We start from the raw sequence: 18,256 nt of genomic DNA on the forward strand, positions 1-18,256 counted from the left end.
TGGGGGTACTTGCCCCCAAGCCAAGTGGATTCTGCATGCAATCTAAAAATCAATTATAAGCATTGTTGGAGAAAATGTTTCTTATTAGATTTTCTAATATTTTATGTTACCATTTATGAATGTATAATTCTTGGTTCAGATTTATGAATGTACAATCATTTGCTTAGAATCATATTGTCTTAGAAAATCTGCCAAGGTTAAATAGTGCGTAGAATGTTCTTTTGTTATCATATGATCTTTGGTTACTGCATCATCAAGTTACTATCTTGTTTTGGTAGAATGTAGTCAATCCTATTTTCCTAGACTTAGCAAAATGTGTGATGTTGTTACAATTGTGAAAGTCTGTGAGGTTCGACCTTCGAGATGAACGGAGTGAATCAGTGATTAAAACCTAAATACATACAGTCCGCAGAGAGACTGGAGTTCTCAATCTGGGTTCTCCCTGCAGAATATTATACACCCCATTCGTAGTCTGAGTGTGTCTTATTTTTGTTAAGGTTCATAAGTATTTTAAACCTGACAAGCATCTTTGGTAACCCTTACAATAAGGTTCATTAGTTAACATTAGTAAGTGTATTAACTAACATGAACAAACCATGCCCAATACATTTGTTACAATATTTAGTATTCTTTGTAAATGTTAGTTACCGTAATAGAAATAAAGCTTTTACTTGTTTGTTCATGTTAGTTCACAGTGCATTAACTAACATTAACAAGATTTTAATAAAGTATTAGTAGAAAATTAACATTATAAATGCTGTATAAGTGCAGTTCATTATTAGTTCATGTTAACTAATGTAGTTAACTAATGAACCTTATTGTAAAGTGTTACCGCATCTTTTCATCTGTTACTTTGTTTCAAAATATGATCAGTTCTTCACTTTTCTGAGAATGCTGTTTAAATGTTGTTCTTCATTCTGGACACAATTAATTATGAATGAATCATACAAACCCAGACGCAACAATGCAGGTGGCATCATTGTGCATGCTTGCGGATTAAAAGTCCCCCTTGGGGGTTGTTGGTGGGGCAAAACTTACAATGAATACTTCTATAGTAGCCTATTTACTGAAACATTTATAAAAACAAACATTAACTGTTAACAGTAATGCACTATGAACTAAATGAATAAATGTTTTAACATTAACTAATATTAAAAAGAATGAATACTGTAAGATTAAAAATATAGGAATTTATTACTTTGTCACAACATGTCACAACCCTCATTTCCATCCTGTACCATGCGTGCTGATAGTGATAAAGACTATTGACACAGCTGTTTATCCAATACATTGGGGGTTAAAGGTGGTCTTCTGATTGGTCAGTTTGATTGTATTATATTGGGTTTGGTCAAGTACAGTGGGGGTTAAATGTGATCTTTTGATTGTATCATGTTGGGGTTATTCACATGGTCAAGGCAAGAGGATAAAATAATGTTTTGGGGGTCTTTGGGGGGTTTCTTGCTCTTGCACTCTTCTTCTCTGGGCTGGTCTCCATGGGCTTTTGCCTTTTTGGAATTTGCCTTTTGTTTTCTGCCCTCTGCTTTTCTTCTTTACCTGAGTTGTTGGGTTTAGGCCATTAGGCCAAGATTACAGTTCTCAATGGTGATTTTCTTTCTTCTAAACTTTCTTTCTTTCTCTGTTCTCTATACTATCAGGTAATATCTCACATACATTGGAAAAAGTTAATTGTTTGTATTAATTACCATTTCATGCATTTATAGTGTAACCATTTCAATTGTAACTTTAAATCACTACTGTTATTAAACCTTTTCATTTCAACCCTATATCACGAAATTGCGTGACTATTTCACACATGGACCAGCGTGAAAATGTCACGCTTTGCCGCGTTTGAGCGTGAGCATGTCACGCTTTCTGTTTGTGTCACTGTCACGTTTTGGTTACTCAACTTTTTTGTCCTAATTTCTTACCATTGTCGCTTCGGTTTAGGGTTAGATTTACATAAAATGACATCCTTACCTAAACAAACTCTAACCCCAACGTCAGGTGACATCTGGTTAAAGTTTAAAAATATAAAAGAATAAGTCTTGTATCTTTTTTTTATAAACCAATACTTAAAGTGACATATAACACAAGCACCAAATCTAACCCTAAACCGAAGCGACAATGGTTTGAAAATAGGACAAAAAAGTGATACTGGGTTGTTTCATTTACAAGTCTGTTGTTTAGTTTTGATTTAATGCTAATACTTAAATGCTATTGCAATACAATATATTTATATTCTAGCAATGCTCTCCCTCATATTTTGCTAACATAACTGCACTTATCTCTGTCGTTGGTATAAGTTGCAGAAGGTTGATAATTGACCAGAAATACACAGTTTTACACCATCCTGCTTTTCAATCATTTCGGTGTTCCTACAGACTGAACCACTGTAGTGAATTCACCCTTACAATACATGTTGAAAAACTATATTGTTCACTCTTTTTTCATAGCTAATAAGAATTTATAGTTTGCCTTGACACAGATTCCATTCCAACTTTGCTGATTACTAATGTTAACTAATAATACAACCTTATTGTAACGTGTTATCAGTACGATTATAGGCTTGTTTTTAAAAATGCTTTCAATTCAATTAAATAAATAATAAAATGAAATGAAAAATAACGATTATATTTTAGATCTGCTTACATTGCATCAAAGGTTCAGTTTTTGCTGTGTTGATCTTTACAGCCTATATGACAGACGTGACTGTTGAGTTTTTTAATTAATTTGTAAAATAGCAATAAAATCATTTATAAACACTTCTCTTTTTGTCTGTGTAGTCTATAAGAATATGGTGTATAAAAGATATGCCAAATTCGACTGATGATATGAGAGAAGCTGGGCTAGGAAAATACCCCTACAATTTGGGCCAGACCCTCAATCACCTTTCGGATCTCAAAAGTCATTTCACATGGACTATTTAGAATTTAGATCAAAAGAAGCATATCATCTCTTCTGGACCATCTGTAAACTTTGTTAATGTCATCAAACCGTGGACACTGCACTGATCTGAGAGTTTTCTGTTTTAATGATCAAACTTACCTCTGTTAACCTTTCCTTTGTTAAATCAAATACACTCCACAATGACTTTTCAATATCAGATAAAGATTTCAGGTTCCACCAAAATTCTATCTTTTTTTTAGTAAAAACTGACATTCAATCAAGGAAAAAAATATATTTTTTTAAATCTTGAAATAAGTTAACTTTTTTCTAAAAACACTTCTCACTACATTGGTATTTGTATTTTTGCTTGTTTTAAGCACAATTTTACTTAAATTGTATATTTTTTGTCTAAAAACTAGATTTCTTTTGTTGGTTCATTTTCCTTATCAAGAAAATACATCTTGATTTAAAAAAAATTAGTATTTTTGTCTTGTTTTTAGTAGAAATATCTAAGTAAGAAAGTTATTTTTTGCAGTACTTTATAGTTCACCAATAAAGGCAGTAATAAACACTGTTTTCATATTATTGAGCTCTCATAAGACACACGCCTTTGGTGTGAGAGACCCGGGTTTGAATCCACTGTGAAACACCATTGTGTCCCTAAGCAAGACACTTAACCCCTAGTTGCTCCAGAGGCATGCGACCTCTGACATATATAGCAATTGTAAGTCGCTTTGGATAAAAGCGTCAGCTAAATGTAAATGTGATGGGGTTTAAAGTATCGACAACATCTGTAGTCCTGCCAGCAACTTGTTAGCAACCGGCCCTGTTACTGTGTGTTTTACAGATGTGGCCTTTAAAAATACGCATCTCAGAGAAAAGAATGCCGTGAGCACTTCCAAAATTCTGCGGGATCCTGCAGAAGGGGGATACGGTGTGGGAGGCTGGAAATACTAAAACCTGTAGATGGCAGTCGTGTTTCATGTAGGCCGTCTTTAAACCTCTCTCATTGTACGACCACCGATCACAGAAATCGCAATGATTGTTTCACGATGGCAATCTTTCGTCGGGGACAGCCAACAATCATGCAGTGTATCCCGGGCTTTAATATAGTTTTTTAGTTGCTTCTAAAGTGTGTTTTCGAGCTATGGTACACACGTGTGCATTAGCATGGCAGCACCTCCACCTGAGGGTCACAAAAAACCCTGAATTATAAAAACAATACAATAAGTTATCGCTGTCTAGAAAATAATACCTGCAACCAAAAGTTGTCATAGACTTTTTACATTTTCTATAATCTTGACAGACATTTGCCATCAACTGGACAGGGCTGTGCATTACATTACAAGATATAATAAATCATCCTCAGTGTAATCTTTCAAAATTACGGATGGCTTTCAGATTTATCTGTCACTGCTAAAAATGAGTCAAAGACAGAAAATTGTATGCAACCTGTGCCTGAAACGTCCATTGACATGGGAAAAGAGTTTTCTGTCATATCTGACGAGAGACGGATGACGTGAACTCCACTGCCTCCTTCTCATTGCTAGTTGCTTCTGAATATTGCTCATAATTTGCATGAAGTTAAACATTTCTCAACTTTGTCATGCGACTGGACACCCCATCCAGTCGCCAACGGTTACTGTCGCTCGTGTAGCCGGAAGTCGCCAGGCTTCCATGGAAATCGTCTGTTAAGGGTTTACTGTGTTAAGGGAGTGTATTGCGTGTATTTTGTGAACGTGAGCGATCTCTTTTACAGTTTTTTTGAATTGTTAAAACTAGGGATGGGCATTCGATTAAATTTTTTTAGTCGATTGTCGGGAGAATTAACGATCGACTATCGATTAATCATTAATATTTTTATAAAAAAATATTTATTTAACTTTTATAATTAAAAAATGTTGAATACAAAAATACAGCGTGTTTTCCTCCATAAGACCTTTATTACAAGATCAACTTGTGGCAAATAGTTAAACTACATTTAGTTAGACAAACGGAACATATATGTGCTTGAATATGCGGTGCTCTAAAGCAGCGAAACCTGCAGCTGCGAGCCGCATTCTTAAACAGAGACCTCATTTGTTCCAAAAAATCATGACCTCTTCAGGATTATTTTTTTGAAATCAAAACGGAAGGTCACAGATAACGGAGTATGGTGTCAAATATTGCACCCTGGTGGTAAAATGTTGAATTGCTGCCACACAGTGAAGTTCATTTAATTGCTTCAAGACACGCTACGCTAGGCAACGCAACCTGCATTAGATTAAAAAAAGTATTCGATTAATCAATAACAAATTAACGTCATCGACTAAATTCTTAACGATCAATTATCGATCGTCGATTAATCATGCCCATCCCTAGTTAAAACACATTTTTTGAAACCATCACTCATTTTCTCAAAACCTTAAACACAAATCCCAATTTTAAACAAAATTCACAGAACCCCTGACTCTTCCAGCAAAATCAAACAATTCCTTCAAAACCATTTCACTTATACTCAAAATCAAACTAAGCTTTCAAATCATACACACATAAGTCTATAATATAAAACACTACAAGCATCCATTAAAAAATGGAAAACTCAACATCCAGGAGATCTGCTTTTAGAAAAATACATGTTTACTGTACATAAAAACACACTTGACAAATACTGTTAAAAATCTCTATTACTGTAATCACAAGTTTAGGTCGGTGAATATGGTGAATACTTTACTGTAAGTACTGCAAGTAATAGTAAGTTTTCAATATTACTGTAAGCAGCACTTGTATTTTGTAAAAAGTCATCAATCCAACTGCAAATTTTGCCAATTGCATCGTCTCTGGTGTCTTTTTCTTCCTCATACTCTTCATCTGCCTCTCAGACTGTTTCCAATCCACACAATTGGTAAAAAATACCATTAGATAAAAGTGTGTAGAATTTTGAGTTGTTGTGTTTACTCGATGATAACGGTGTTGTAGTTGTGTTCAACTTTTGCCTGCCTTTGTTTAACATTTATAAAACAAGTGCATTGCAGTGTGAAATGTGTGTTTTAGTGAGAAGTTTGTGTTTAGAATTTTGCAAAAAGAGTGCATGATTTGATAGATGTGTTTAGGCCGCTATGAATTTGGTTCAGAGATTGGAGTTTAGTGTTTTAGCAATTCAGAAAAACTGTATCATAAACGGTTTTGTCGCGTGTGAACCTGGCACTTATTTTGAACAAACACGTGATGCACATGGTTCACATGACACAACAAACACATATTTTGAAAAAAGTAACCACACACATGACACTCCGGACACATATTTTGGATTTGCGCCCCTCGGATTAGCAGTCACGACCCGCCACTGGGTTTAATAGATTGCATTACGTTTTTTGAGTCATGGATTGAATCATTTTTGGATCAGCCAAAAGTAATGGAAATAAAATAAGAAGAAATTATAAGCATATGGAAATAGAAAAGAACAAAGTTATAAATAAAGTCTAACAGTATTATTTAGGAACAGAAATATCATTAAATGAATAATAACACTGTCTTTTTCATTCTATCAATTAAATATAATTCATCTTTTTCCTTTTTGTCTTCTGTTGTTTTATTAACATAATGATACACATCTGATTTCTTTCTGAACTGTTTGTGTTCACTTTAATACATAGTTTTTATTAGAATACATGCCAAAACTGTGGTTTTTCGAGATAATTTTGCATGTATGTGTGCTAATAAGTGTGTGCGTCTGTGTGGACAGAAAACAGCTCACTAAAACTTCTTATTGCAGTCAAATTGTTTAAAAATGGCTTGAATGTTAAAATAGTTTAAAAACACATGCAAATGACAAACTCTCTATAATAGTTTCTGAATGATGCATATTTGAATAATTATTAGGCTATGTAAGAGATTATTATAATTTATGCATAAATATTTTGTGTCTCTTTTGAATGGATGGGCCAGCCGTCAATCTAAGCATGCATATAGTGTGTGTTTTGTTATTAAATATGAAATGTGATTTAAATGAGCTTAGAAAAACAAGCAGGACACACAGCTGTATTCAGACATTACAGTATAATTTCAGTCAGACCAAGAATCAGTTTTTATTTTTTCTATGAATATTTCTATCTTTTCGATATATGTGCTGCTTAATATTTATTTCTATCATCATGGTCCTGACCTATAATGTCCTTTCTTGAGACAAAGTGTTTGCAGTAAATGTCTCTAATCGCAGCAATACATGTGCACATCATTGAGGGCTGTGTCATCACCCATCCCCTGTGGCTCCTCCACCCTCGTCTTAATCCCACAGACTCCTTTTCCTTGACATTTGTTGCTCCAGTCACCCCAGTCACCCCAGGGCGTTCCTGATCCCTCCGGAGTATTACCAGTACTGCAGATAAACCTGTGAATATGTACATTTACAGCAAGTTTAGTTCTTGTGTGTGGTGTCACAGAAACTGTAGCTGACAACTAGTTAAGTGTTTCTTTTTATATTATTGTATTTCCAACATCCCAATCAGTTTCCTGTTTTATAGGTTTAGGTACAGCTAAATCTTTCTAAGTAAATCTACCCCTGAGCCCCCATGGACCCCTGGTTCTGAATCACTGAACTAGCTCTCTGTATGGCCATGAGATTTTGAGACAGATAGTCTTCCTACAATTCATATTTCCAGTTAAACTGTGAAAATCAATATACAAGTAACAAGTAGCATCTCTTAAACTTCAGTATGCGTAAAACAGTATTTGTGAGCTCTCATTATATTTTGGATGAACACTTTTCTATCCCATAAGGCCATGTGAGCCAAGGATCAACCAAATTGAAAAAGTAAATAAAATAAAAATACTGTAAATCTGTGAATCTGGTAGCTCTTGTGTACCAAGACATATATTCATTGTAAGTTAATCATATTGTTTAACAATACCTGCATTAATTGTTATTGTCATGATGTTTGTTGTGAATCTGTAATAATCTGTAATGACTGGATTGCGCATAACGTCACAATTGTGAAGCCACTGCGCCGCCGCCATATTGGTATGCCAAACATTCCATTAAATGAATAGGAGGTTTTTATCCGTTTTTAAGTCTCCCTGTTTATTATTATTACACAAACATCATAAGCATTTACATATTTAGAAGTTGTACATTTTACTTTTTAAACAGTCAGTTGCTATACGTTAGTTACGGTATCAGATCAGCGGACAGACCACAGCATATGTGTTATTAATGACAAACATGCTCTTTCTGAAATCTAAATGAATATTCATGTTTTAAGTACCATCCCAGCAAGCAAAAACCAAGACGTTGAAATGACGGCTAACTATAAACCCAATATAGACCGGCTATGAGTAACCCACTTTTACCCTAAATAGCTTTGAATTTGGTTACATGCCATTTTTGCTGAAATAACTTGAAGATGTATGATATTCCAACATGTAGGCAAAGTCAACAGGTGTTCAAGGTGTTTGCTTTCATTTTTTTTAAACTTAAATGTATCTTCTATGGTAGACGTCTATTAGATTTTCACTGACAGCCCAAATTTAGCCTGGTTTTAGCCCAAATTGCTTGCTGGGATGTGTGCATGCAACAATATGCTGGTTTTGCAATTATGTTATGTTATACAGTATTGTTTTTGTTTGTAAAGTAACAATGTTGGCATTTTTTTTAACAGTTAAAATAACGTTTTAAACCGTGGTTAAAGGTATAGCTGAAGATTTTCTTCCCAGTGGTCCCATCATTCTGGTGATATGTTGACATAAGGCCGTTGTACATATATGTGCTCGTCCCTAAGTTTGCTTTCTGCACATGCGCACTTTCAGGTGTATATGTGTGGTGGGCTACGGCTTCAGCCATTCATTTGAAGCTCGCATTCTCACCGTGTTTTTTAAAAATGTCTGAGGTTCGCAAGAGAAATTTTCTTTCAATGTCATAAAACTTTATTTACACATTTGTCATTACAACCTTAGCCTGTGCAGAGCAGATGCCCTTTTTGTTGTTACCATGGTCCGTTGGGGTCCTACACTCCGAAGTGCCCTTTTTTGGAGGTGTTTTATTTTATTCCTTTATTTAATTCTATAAATGCTATCAATGCTATTTGTCAACCTTTACGTCCATCTGTCTTTTTTACAAATATATATTTAGCCAAGGTATTTAAACAAAAAATTATTTGGATCCGCTCAAACTGTCAGTCATCCCTCTTGACTCCCCCCCTGAGTTACACAGCAGCTGAACGACTTGAAATGGTAAATAAATATCTTCTTGTTGGAGTACAACATTATCTTTTTACTAAAGAAATACTTGTTTGTCTATAACAACTCATATTTTATTAATTATGAGGCCTGAGACCAGACCGTCAGTATGGTTAATGTTTACGATGTTAATAATATGCACTTTTTTAATGTATATTGTATATTCCCCTTTCGTCTTCACATGTATAAATATAGTAAAACATGTTTTACTACAGTAATGTTATAGAAACTAAAACATTACTGAATCATCAGGTCACTTTCCTTCTTCATATTTTATTATGCAGAAAGTAGTGTGTGTGTGTGTGTGTGTGTGTGTGTGTGTGTGTGTGTGTGTGTGTGTGTGTGTGTGTGTGTGTGTGTGTGTGTGTGTGTGTGTGTGTGTGTGTGTGTGTGTGTGTGTGTGTGTGTGTGTGTGTGTGTGTGTGTATTAGTAAAGGGAAGAGCTCAGCAACAATTAAACTGTAACTGTACTTTTGACAGTGTTTTATTAAGTTTTCATTGCTGGCTTATTTTAAGGAAAGTGCATGAGAGAGAACAACCAAGGTTGATGCACCTTCGAGAGACCAACGTCCCTGGTCCTCCGCACAGTTTTTTCCAGGTAGGCAGATACACGTTGCATATGCTAATGGTAGTGTATGGCTATAGTTCAATTTCCTTTTGATCTTTAATCTCCTATTCCCCCCCCTCTTCTTAATGACATACATGTTAACCAAATAATAAAAATGACCTCATAAATCCAAACAGAATGGCCAAAACATTTTTTCTTCAAACATATTTATATTCATGTATGCAAAGCAGCAAAAATTCATATATCACACAATTAAATAATGGGGAATACACAAGAGCAATTCACAAACACTCAGGAGGCAAATCGTTAAAGCCAACTTTACATCTAGAAGACCAGATATCCTTTGCACTGTATAATGCCAAGCTGTCATAAAATATTGATTTTCATTTATCTTTAAGGTTTTGTGGTCTTTAAAAGCATTTCATGCATGCAGGGGCGCCGTTAGGGGGGGTGCAGAGTATGCAAGGCATATGGGCCCATGAGTACGCTAGGGGGCCCCACCGTCATCACTTTTCCATTTTTTTTTGTTGTACACGTTTAATTATTAACACTATAGTAAAATGTAAAGTAAATGAATATAAAACTAATGTAAATGACTTTGTGATAAGTAAAATTGAGACACTTTTTAAAACAGCGTGCAAGCATGACCTAGTAGATGCAATTACATATTTGGCGGTTCTGGTGGTTTTTAATTTGATTGTGCAGGTATGGATATGGGTGGGTAGGCAACATTTTGGTTTGGGATCAGGGATGCAATCCTTTTAAGTTACCACAAACAGTCGAAAGCCCTACTGTTTGGCATTTCAAGGTAAGATCTCACATGCCACAAAAAGCGCTCATGCTGATCTGTAAACCGTAAAATGTTTCATAAAAAATAAAAATATTTGTGTTAAAACAAAAGGACAGCAAGGCCTTTATTTAAGGAAATATTAGGATAGCGACTGCTGAAAAATAGGCCACTGCATTTCTAAGATGGACAATTACTTAATAGGCGTAGTTAAAAATATTATTTTCTGCAATTGTGGACTCTTTATTAAATAAACATGAAATAGGAGAATTGTCTTAGCCATTGTAATTGAGTTAAATTTTAAATGACTAAGAGCTGGTTTTAATGTGACAGCGCATCATTTTCAAAGTGAAAGTGATTCATTTTTATTTAGGTTTGCAATGGAGGTTTAGCCCTTAGTGCAGCTATTATAAACGCTATATCAGATTGTTTTAACATGTATCCGAATAGAGAATGTCTGTTCTATATTTATGTTTAAGTATTGTTTTGTTAAAATATTGTTGTAATGTTGTTACTGTTTTGTTTCAATTTAATTTGATTATTAAGACTGTAATTTTAAACGCTATATATTGGGCGTTGTAATGGATTAAAGGCTAATATGACGATAAAAATAGAGTGAATCATAAGACATAATTTTCGAGTTTAATTTAAGTTTTGTTTGCTTCAAATGTTTGCTTAAAATAAATTTCGTTTAATATAATTAGTCTCTTAATTTTAATGAATGTTTTGTTGATAAGTGTTGTGAATATTAAAGAAAAAGAACATTAAAAAGAACACCGTGCATCATTACGTATATATAAACTACTGCAATATGCAGGGCCGGCCCTGGCCAATTTGCTGGCCTAGGCAAGATTTCACCTGGTGCCCTTTAGAATCACAGAATCACAATTGTGTTCCAATCATTTTGCTCATAAACTTATACAGAAACACAAACTGCACAGCTTTGTCTTTTTTCTTTATTTTGAAAATATTTTGGAAACAAACACAAACACACACGCACGCATACTGTGGCTATACTGCACTGAAGCGGCAGTTTAAAATACAAACCCAGAATTTAGCGAACGTCAAGAACAACAAAGCGGAAACAACAATCAGACCGAGACGCGGGATTTACATAACGTTACACGGACCATGTTTAAATTTCAATGTTTCTGGACAGAAATACCAACTTGTTCACTTTGTTTGGTTTTAACAAGCTGCGCATTGGAGTGCTGGCTGCTCCCCGCGGTGCTGAAGACCAAGACCCGCTCTGACGGAGTACTGGTGGCACTTATGCACAGATATTGCATAATCTATTGGAAAGCGGACGAGTCATTAGTTGGGTTGGTAAAATAACGAAACTATAGATTTTAAATAGAAGAAAAAAATGTTTTTGGTAAAGATATATATTTTTTAAAAGTTTAAAAATGCACAACTCTTCTCAAGTGGAAGAAAGCTATACTTTTCCCCTTACGTGCAACCTATCGGAAAGCGCAGATGAGTTTGTTGGGTTAGTAACGAAATTATAGATTTAAGTACAAAATGGAATTTATATAAAGAGAAATGTTGAAATAAAAAGTGCAGAACTCTTCTTAAGTGAAAGTAATAAAGTAAAATAACGAATAATAATTATATAATAACGATTAATAGTTTCCAATGGCTTGCACGTAAATATCTGTGCATGTGCCACCAGTACTCCGTCCGAGCGCGTCTTCAGCACCGCGGCCAGCACTTATTAATACCAAACAAAGTGAACAAGTTGGTATTTCTGTCCAGAAACATTGAAATTTAAACATGGTCTGTGTAACATTATGTAAATTCTGCATCTCTGTCTGATTGTTGTTTCCGTTTTCTTTGTCTTGACGTTTGCTGAATTCTGGGTTTATATTTTAAACTGCCGCTTCAGTGCAGTATAGAGCTATTTAACAAGCACGATCTTCCGAGATACTATGCTACTAATAATTCATTAATAACTGCTGTTTTCTTGTGCAGAAATTAAATATTTATAGTAAAATGTTTATATACATATATTAAAAAAATAATAATTTGGGCGCACGGACGCCCCAAGGGGTCGGCGGCGCCCTTAGCATTTGCCTATTCCGCCGATGCCCAGGGCCGGCCCTGGCAATATGCTATGAAATGCCAAAACATGCAGTATTATTTTTGTAATAATATAGTTGTTGTTGGATGTGCAAAATCATATTAGGGAGTATATCACTTTTATCGCTTTTCAAAAAACAGCCTTCAGTGCACAGAAAGTAAATGCCCATCAGCAGCACATTTGATGATTGTGGCATGCTTTTGACTGAAAATCAACGTCATATTTAAAACTTTAGCCGATTGTGCTTTTTGCAGTTTCTGTGTCACTGGCTAAGGGCGTGCGTGGGCGAGGCACACACTTAAAAAAAAAATCTACTTCATTTTAATTTTTAAAACTTTTGCCGACCACGCTTTTTGTCATGAGCGGAGGACGCGTGTGGGGGTTGCGGGAAACACATACCACACGCACAGAGAACAACGACATAAAGAGAATATAAGTGGTGTTTTCTGATGAATACAATCGGTTTGTAAGAACATTTTTAAATGGACTAAATGGACTATAAAGATCATCAATATGAATTGAATTGAACTCTGAAGAATGAACTATTATAGGCTAAACATAAATGTACACATTTCGCTTCTAAAACCGCACAGAAAACTTGACTGCCGTGACTTTCAAAGCGCCTTCCATAGATTTCCATAGATTCAGAAATGCATCTCCATGCATTATTCTTCTTTTAGTGATCTCTTTAAAATCAGTCATGTAAATGTTTTTTGCAATTCCAGATTAAAATGGTATTCGTTTTTCGAATAGCCTAAAACGTTTTTTTTTTTTCGCTTCATGCATTTATTTTTAGGTGCAAATGCGACTTGTAAAATTAAATAAACGCACTCAATTGAGTAATTTTCTAAAGCTACACATTATAGTATGAAAATCAAACAATCATCTAAAGAAAGGGGCCCAAAATTCTGTCTCGCATACCCCCCTTGAAACTGTTCATTGCGCCCCTGCATGCATGTCATATCTTATTATAATGGTGAGGGGAGCTCAAAAAGTTAAACATTTTCTATAAATCCCTTTTCCTGCTGGAATTGATTTAAATAGACATAAGAACATCAGCACAGAAGTACATCAGAACATCAGTAAATGTAACAATTAATTTACATATATCCTAAAAATATTGTGTGAGTGATACGCTGTGAACCAAGTGAATTTGTATCATGATTTTGAATGTAAGTCAATGACGCCCTCTACCTGTTGGGCGTCACATCAATATGGCGGCTCAAACTCTGCGGTGGCTTCACTTCTCGCTGTTTCTCTGTGCAATCCAGTCATTTATATAAATCAGTGGTCTTACCTGATATTGTTCACTGCTGTGTCATCCCAGCTGCTTTGATAGGGTTCAACTTTGAGCTGAAAAGATGTCAAAAATCCTTGCGAGCACCATTTAATATCTGACCATTCACCCCAGCTGAGGACAGATCACAACAATCAACTTTAATGTTGTGATACACCCCAATAAGCTCAAATTTAAGATATACTTTATTTATATTTATATATAATAGTGGTTAATTTAAACAATACAATAAACAGTAAAACAAACAGATAATGGACGATAATTGTTTCTCATGAGGGTGTCTGTAAAAACATATGCATGCCTTCATTCGTGATAAAATTGGATAACATTTATAAATTTGCGGTGGATGTGTGAGTTTATAATTTGAAACACTTGGAAATGCGTCAGCGTCTGATGCACTGTCTCGTTCTTGTGTCTCAGGAAACCGAGGTTGCAATAATAACCAAAAAAATTATACCTTGCACTTGATGCCAATTGTGTTTGAATTTGAGAGTCAAAAATAAAGAAAAATAGTGTGAGAACACACAATTTGTTTCAGGTTCTAAAGGGTTAAAATCTGAGTTTACCTCCCGGTGTTGGACTCAACTGTGACGTTGCTCTTATGTGGGCCTGAAAAATCTTTGGTGCAGTGAAGACGAATTCCATTGACAGCCGTTTCATCACCAAACATTGTATACCCACCCGGCTCTTCCACCTAAAGCAACATCACAGTGTGTAACTTTTCACAACAATACTTCACTTAAACGAGTACCTGTTTTCTACAATCTGATTTAACTTGGTTTACAAAAATCTGTAAACATTTACCCACAAGTTGTTTCAGACCTGTAAGAAATTCTTTGTTCTGTTGATCACAAATGAAAATTATTTGAAGAATGTTTGCAACAAAGCAGATCTGGGGCACCACTGACTTCCAAGGTAGGAAAAAATTATACTGTGGAAGTGAATGGTGCCACTGATTTTCTTTTTTCAGGAGGTAGCAGTACAGCTGATCTGTCTTTTATAAATCTGATCAAACTACATGTAAAGACTCTGGAGATATGAAGGATGCAGTAGCAAAAGCAGTGTGCGCCATGAGCAGCAAAGTAATATAGTGTGTATCAACAGGGACGTGCACAGACATTGTGAGGGGCAGGGGCTCGTGTGGAAAAATAGGACACTCATCATTGAAATTTTGCAAATCTCATGAGATGAAGGGGTGTAACGCATACAGAAGTCACAGTTCTGTACATACCTCGGTTCAGGGATCACAGTTCGGTACAGGTTCATTATAACAGTAAAGGACTTAAAATACCAAATGCTAGAGGTCTTTTTATTTATTTTGAACAGATATGCCACGTTCTTCAAGTTTCTTCAACTTCAGGCACTCAGAACTTTCCTGCAAAAATGCTTGGATGGCATCATTTATCATTTACCAGAAAAATCACAATTCAGAAGCCAATTTACAATCCAATTGAAACACGAAACATACATAAAACATTGCTGAGAGAATGAGGAGAGGGGGAAACAAGAAACATAAGTAATCTTGGTTAAGTGTGAGACTTCTGTCTACGCACATTGGGGTGGTTGTCTTGGAGGTAGATGTGAAATCTTTGAAGAATATTTCAGATGTTGATTCAACTGGACTGTTTTAGAAAATGGTTTCCTCTGGATTCAGCCATTTCGAGGCTGTTTACAACTACCCTTTGTCAGGATTTGTCCCCACAGATACGTGTTGAAAACGCTATAAGAAACAGAAATTTTTCTGCCACCACATTGCATGCGCAGCTCGCAAAAGGTCTGTATAGGACACACAAATTTACACATCTATATACACATGAAAGGCATTGAAAGTAAATAAATACTATAGTATTCACAGTCTGTAAATAAATAACATTGTTGACTTTACTTCAGTAATACTGCACATGTTGATCGATAGAAGTAAGATTGTAGTGCTCCTATATTAACACATTTGTGATGAAATAATGTTATTGTCTCTAAGAATGGTACGTGAGATAAGTCATGGTGTTAAGATTGTAAACATTCCTTACAACTCACCTTTAGACTAAACCCTGCAGCATACATCCCAGCTGGACACATTTCTCTCTGACCCCATGTACCCCAGTACATCCCATTTTGAACCTGCAGTCGTGACCGGTAAGACCTTAAGCCTAAAGATTGATCACAAACAACCAGCAGTGACATTAACAGAACAGAAAACTTCAACATTTCAGATGTGATTTTAGCGGGCTCAGGACAGATGAGTACAGCGCGACTTTGTGTTCCTCTTATAAACTGAATTTAGGACATTAACCCTAACCAGAGTCTAGTCTGTTAGGACACTGACCCTCGACAGAGTCAAAGTCCAGGCTGATCTTTATAAAAATACTCTCATACAAACACAACATCTTTTGTTTTCATGACTTCACTCCAGACATTAGTATAATGCAGATTTTTGTTCTTGACAGAAACAAAAAAATTATGGAAGATAAATATGATGTTGATGTTTGGCATGTATTAAAATTGATAGATTGTTTGAGTTTCTTAAAAGCAAGTGACTTGCATTTTTTGCATTAAAAATGACATAATTGAGCGAATGACACTTTTTCATAATGTGCATAAAATCTCCTTCATGTTCATGACATGTGTCATGTCATGATTATGAAGGTGTCATGTCAGTCTTATGAACACCCCTTTAAGTAAAGCGTTACAAAAAATATATATTTTTTAAGTATAAACACTAAAATCTAACTTTCTCAAAGAACAATCTCCTGGACACCAACCAGTCTAGTTTCAAAATCAGTCATTCAGCAGAAACTGTCATCAAAGCACTGAGACTCTCAAAAGCAGCTTTTAAGTCCTCAGTTCTCATCCTATTGGACCTGTGTGCTGCTTGACATAACATCCTCCTTTCAAAACTCAACAATATGGGCGTCTCCGAAACAAGCCTTTGTTTTACCTCTCAAGTAGGACGTTCAGGGTCTCTGAGTCTCATCATCTCACTATTGGGGTACCTCAGAGCTCAGTACTTGGACCACTGCTTTTCTCAATTTACATGGCATCTTTAGGATCTGTCATTCTGAAACATGGCTTTTCTTACCTCTGTTATGTTAATGACATGCAACTCTCATTCCAACCAGATGATCCTACAATTCCCACTTTAATTTCTGCCTGCCTGGATGAAGGACCATCACTTGCAGCTGACCCGACCTTACAACACATTTTTTCCATTTAGTTGAGCTCATCGACTATATCCTCGTCCAGGACAGCGAGGAACCTCGAAGTGATAATTGACGACCAGCTGAACTTTTCTGATCCCATTGCTTGATTAGGAAAACATTAGGAAAATCAGACCCTTCCATGCTACACTAATCCTCGTACTGGCTCTAGTCCTAAGCAAACTGGACTATTGTAATGTTCTCCTGGCTGTCCTTCCAGCCTCCACAATCAGACCTCTACAGATGATCCAGAATGTGTCCGCCATCGTGGTCTTTAATAAACCAAAAAGAGCAAATGTCACACTTACCGCTCCTCTTCAGTTTACATTGGCTTCCTATAGTTTCCACGCATCAAGTTCAAAGCTCTGATGCTAGTCTACAAGATGGCACCTGACTCTGCACCCCTATATCTACACACACTGTATCAGTCATACGTGCTCTCCAGTGCTCTGCAAGTGAATGGCGGCTTGTGGTGCCTTCACATAAAGGCATAAAATCACTGTCGTGCACATTTTTCTGACCGTTCCCCGCTGGTGGAATGATCTTCCTATCGCCACAACAGCAGCAGAGTCGTCAGAAACCTTAAAAATTCAACTAAAGACACATATCTCTTTCATTTACACCTGACCCTGCGCTGCTAGCACTTACCTTTTCTCCTATCTTGTCTTTCACAATCTTTTCTTCATAAAAAAAACCCTCATTCGTGTACTGTGTTAGGTTAATGAAGAAAAGATTAAGAGCAGTTATGCACTGCTGCCCTTTTATTGATGTGATTGTTTCCACTGTTGACTTCATTTGTACGTCACTTTATATTAAAGGGTTTGCTAAATGTAGATGAGGTTTAAGTTTGTGAACAAATGTTTTAAATGTTTTTTACTATTTTGAACTTTCTCAAGCCAACAGAAAGTTTTTTAAAATGTAGACAGATAGATATCATAAAGCTAGCATGATTTTATGTGAAGCTAACATAATTTAGACAGTCTAGAATAGATCAGTGGTCTCCAACCTTATTGTGAGCAAGGGTTACCACAATGTATAAAACAATGTGGAGGGCTACTTTTTTGATATAGTCTACTGAAAACTTTTTTTCTTTTACTTGTTGATTTTATTTATTTTATTTGTTGATATGTTTTATAATTGTTTAAAATGTTAACATACATAAAAGAAGCCACGCTTATTAAAAATATATAATAAACAAATATTAAAATGAATGGTATTAATGGAATGTGCT

At 35.6% G+C, this 18,256-nt stretch overlaps 1 protein-coding gene across 1 annotated transcript; it reads right to left on the reverse strand.

Annotated features, from left to right (window-relative positions):
• Positions 1-5,557: 5,557 nt before the first annotated feature.
• Positions 5,558-16,121, reverse strand: LOC135721413 (vitelline membrane outer layer protein 1 homolog). Its single transcript, XM_065243617.2, has 4 exons — positions 15,866-16,121; positions 14,398-14,525; positions 13,832-13,945; positions 5,558-7,255 (listed from the first exon to the last, which is right to left on the reverse strand). Exons 1-4 carry the CDS (start codon positions 16,034-16,036, stop codon positions 7,075-7,077), a joined length of 594 nt encoding a protein of 197 aa, XP_065099689.1. The 5' UTR covers positions 16,037-16,121; the 3' UTR covers positions 5,558-7,074.
• Positions 16,122-18,256: the final 2,135 nt, after the last annotated feature.

This window comes from Paramisgurnus dabryanus, chromosome 18 (assembly GCF_030506205.2).
Source record: "Paramisgurnus dabryanus chromosome 18, PD_genome_1.1, whole genome shotgun sequence".
NCBI classification, from domain to species: domain Eukaryota; kingdom Metazoa; phylum Chordata; class Actinopteri; order Cypriniformes; family Cobitidae; genus Paramisgurnus; species Paramisgurnus dabryanus.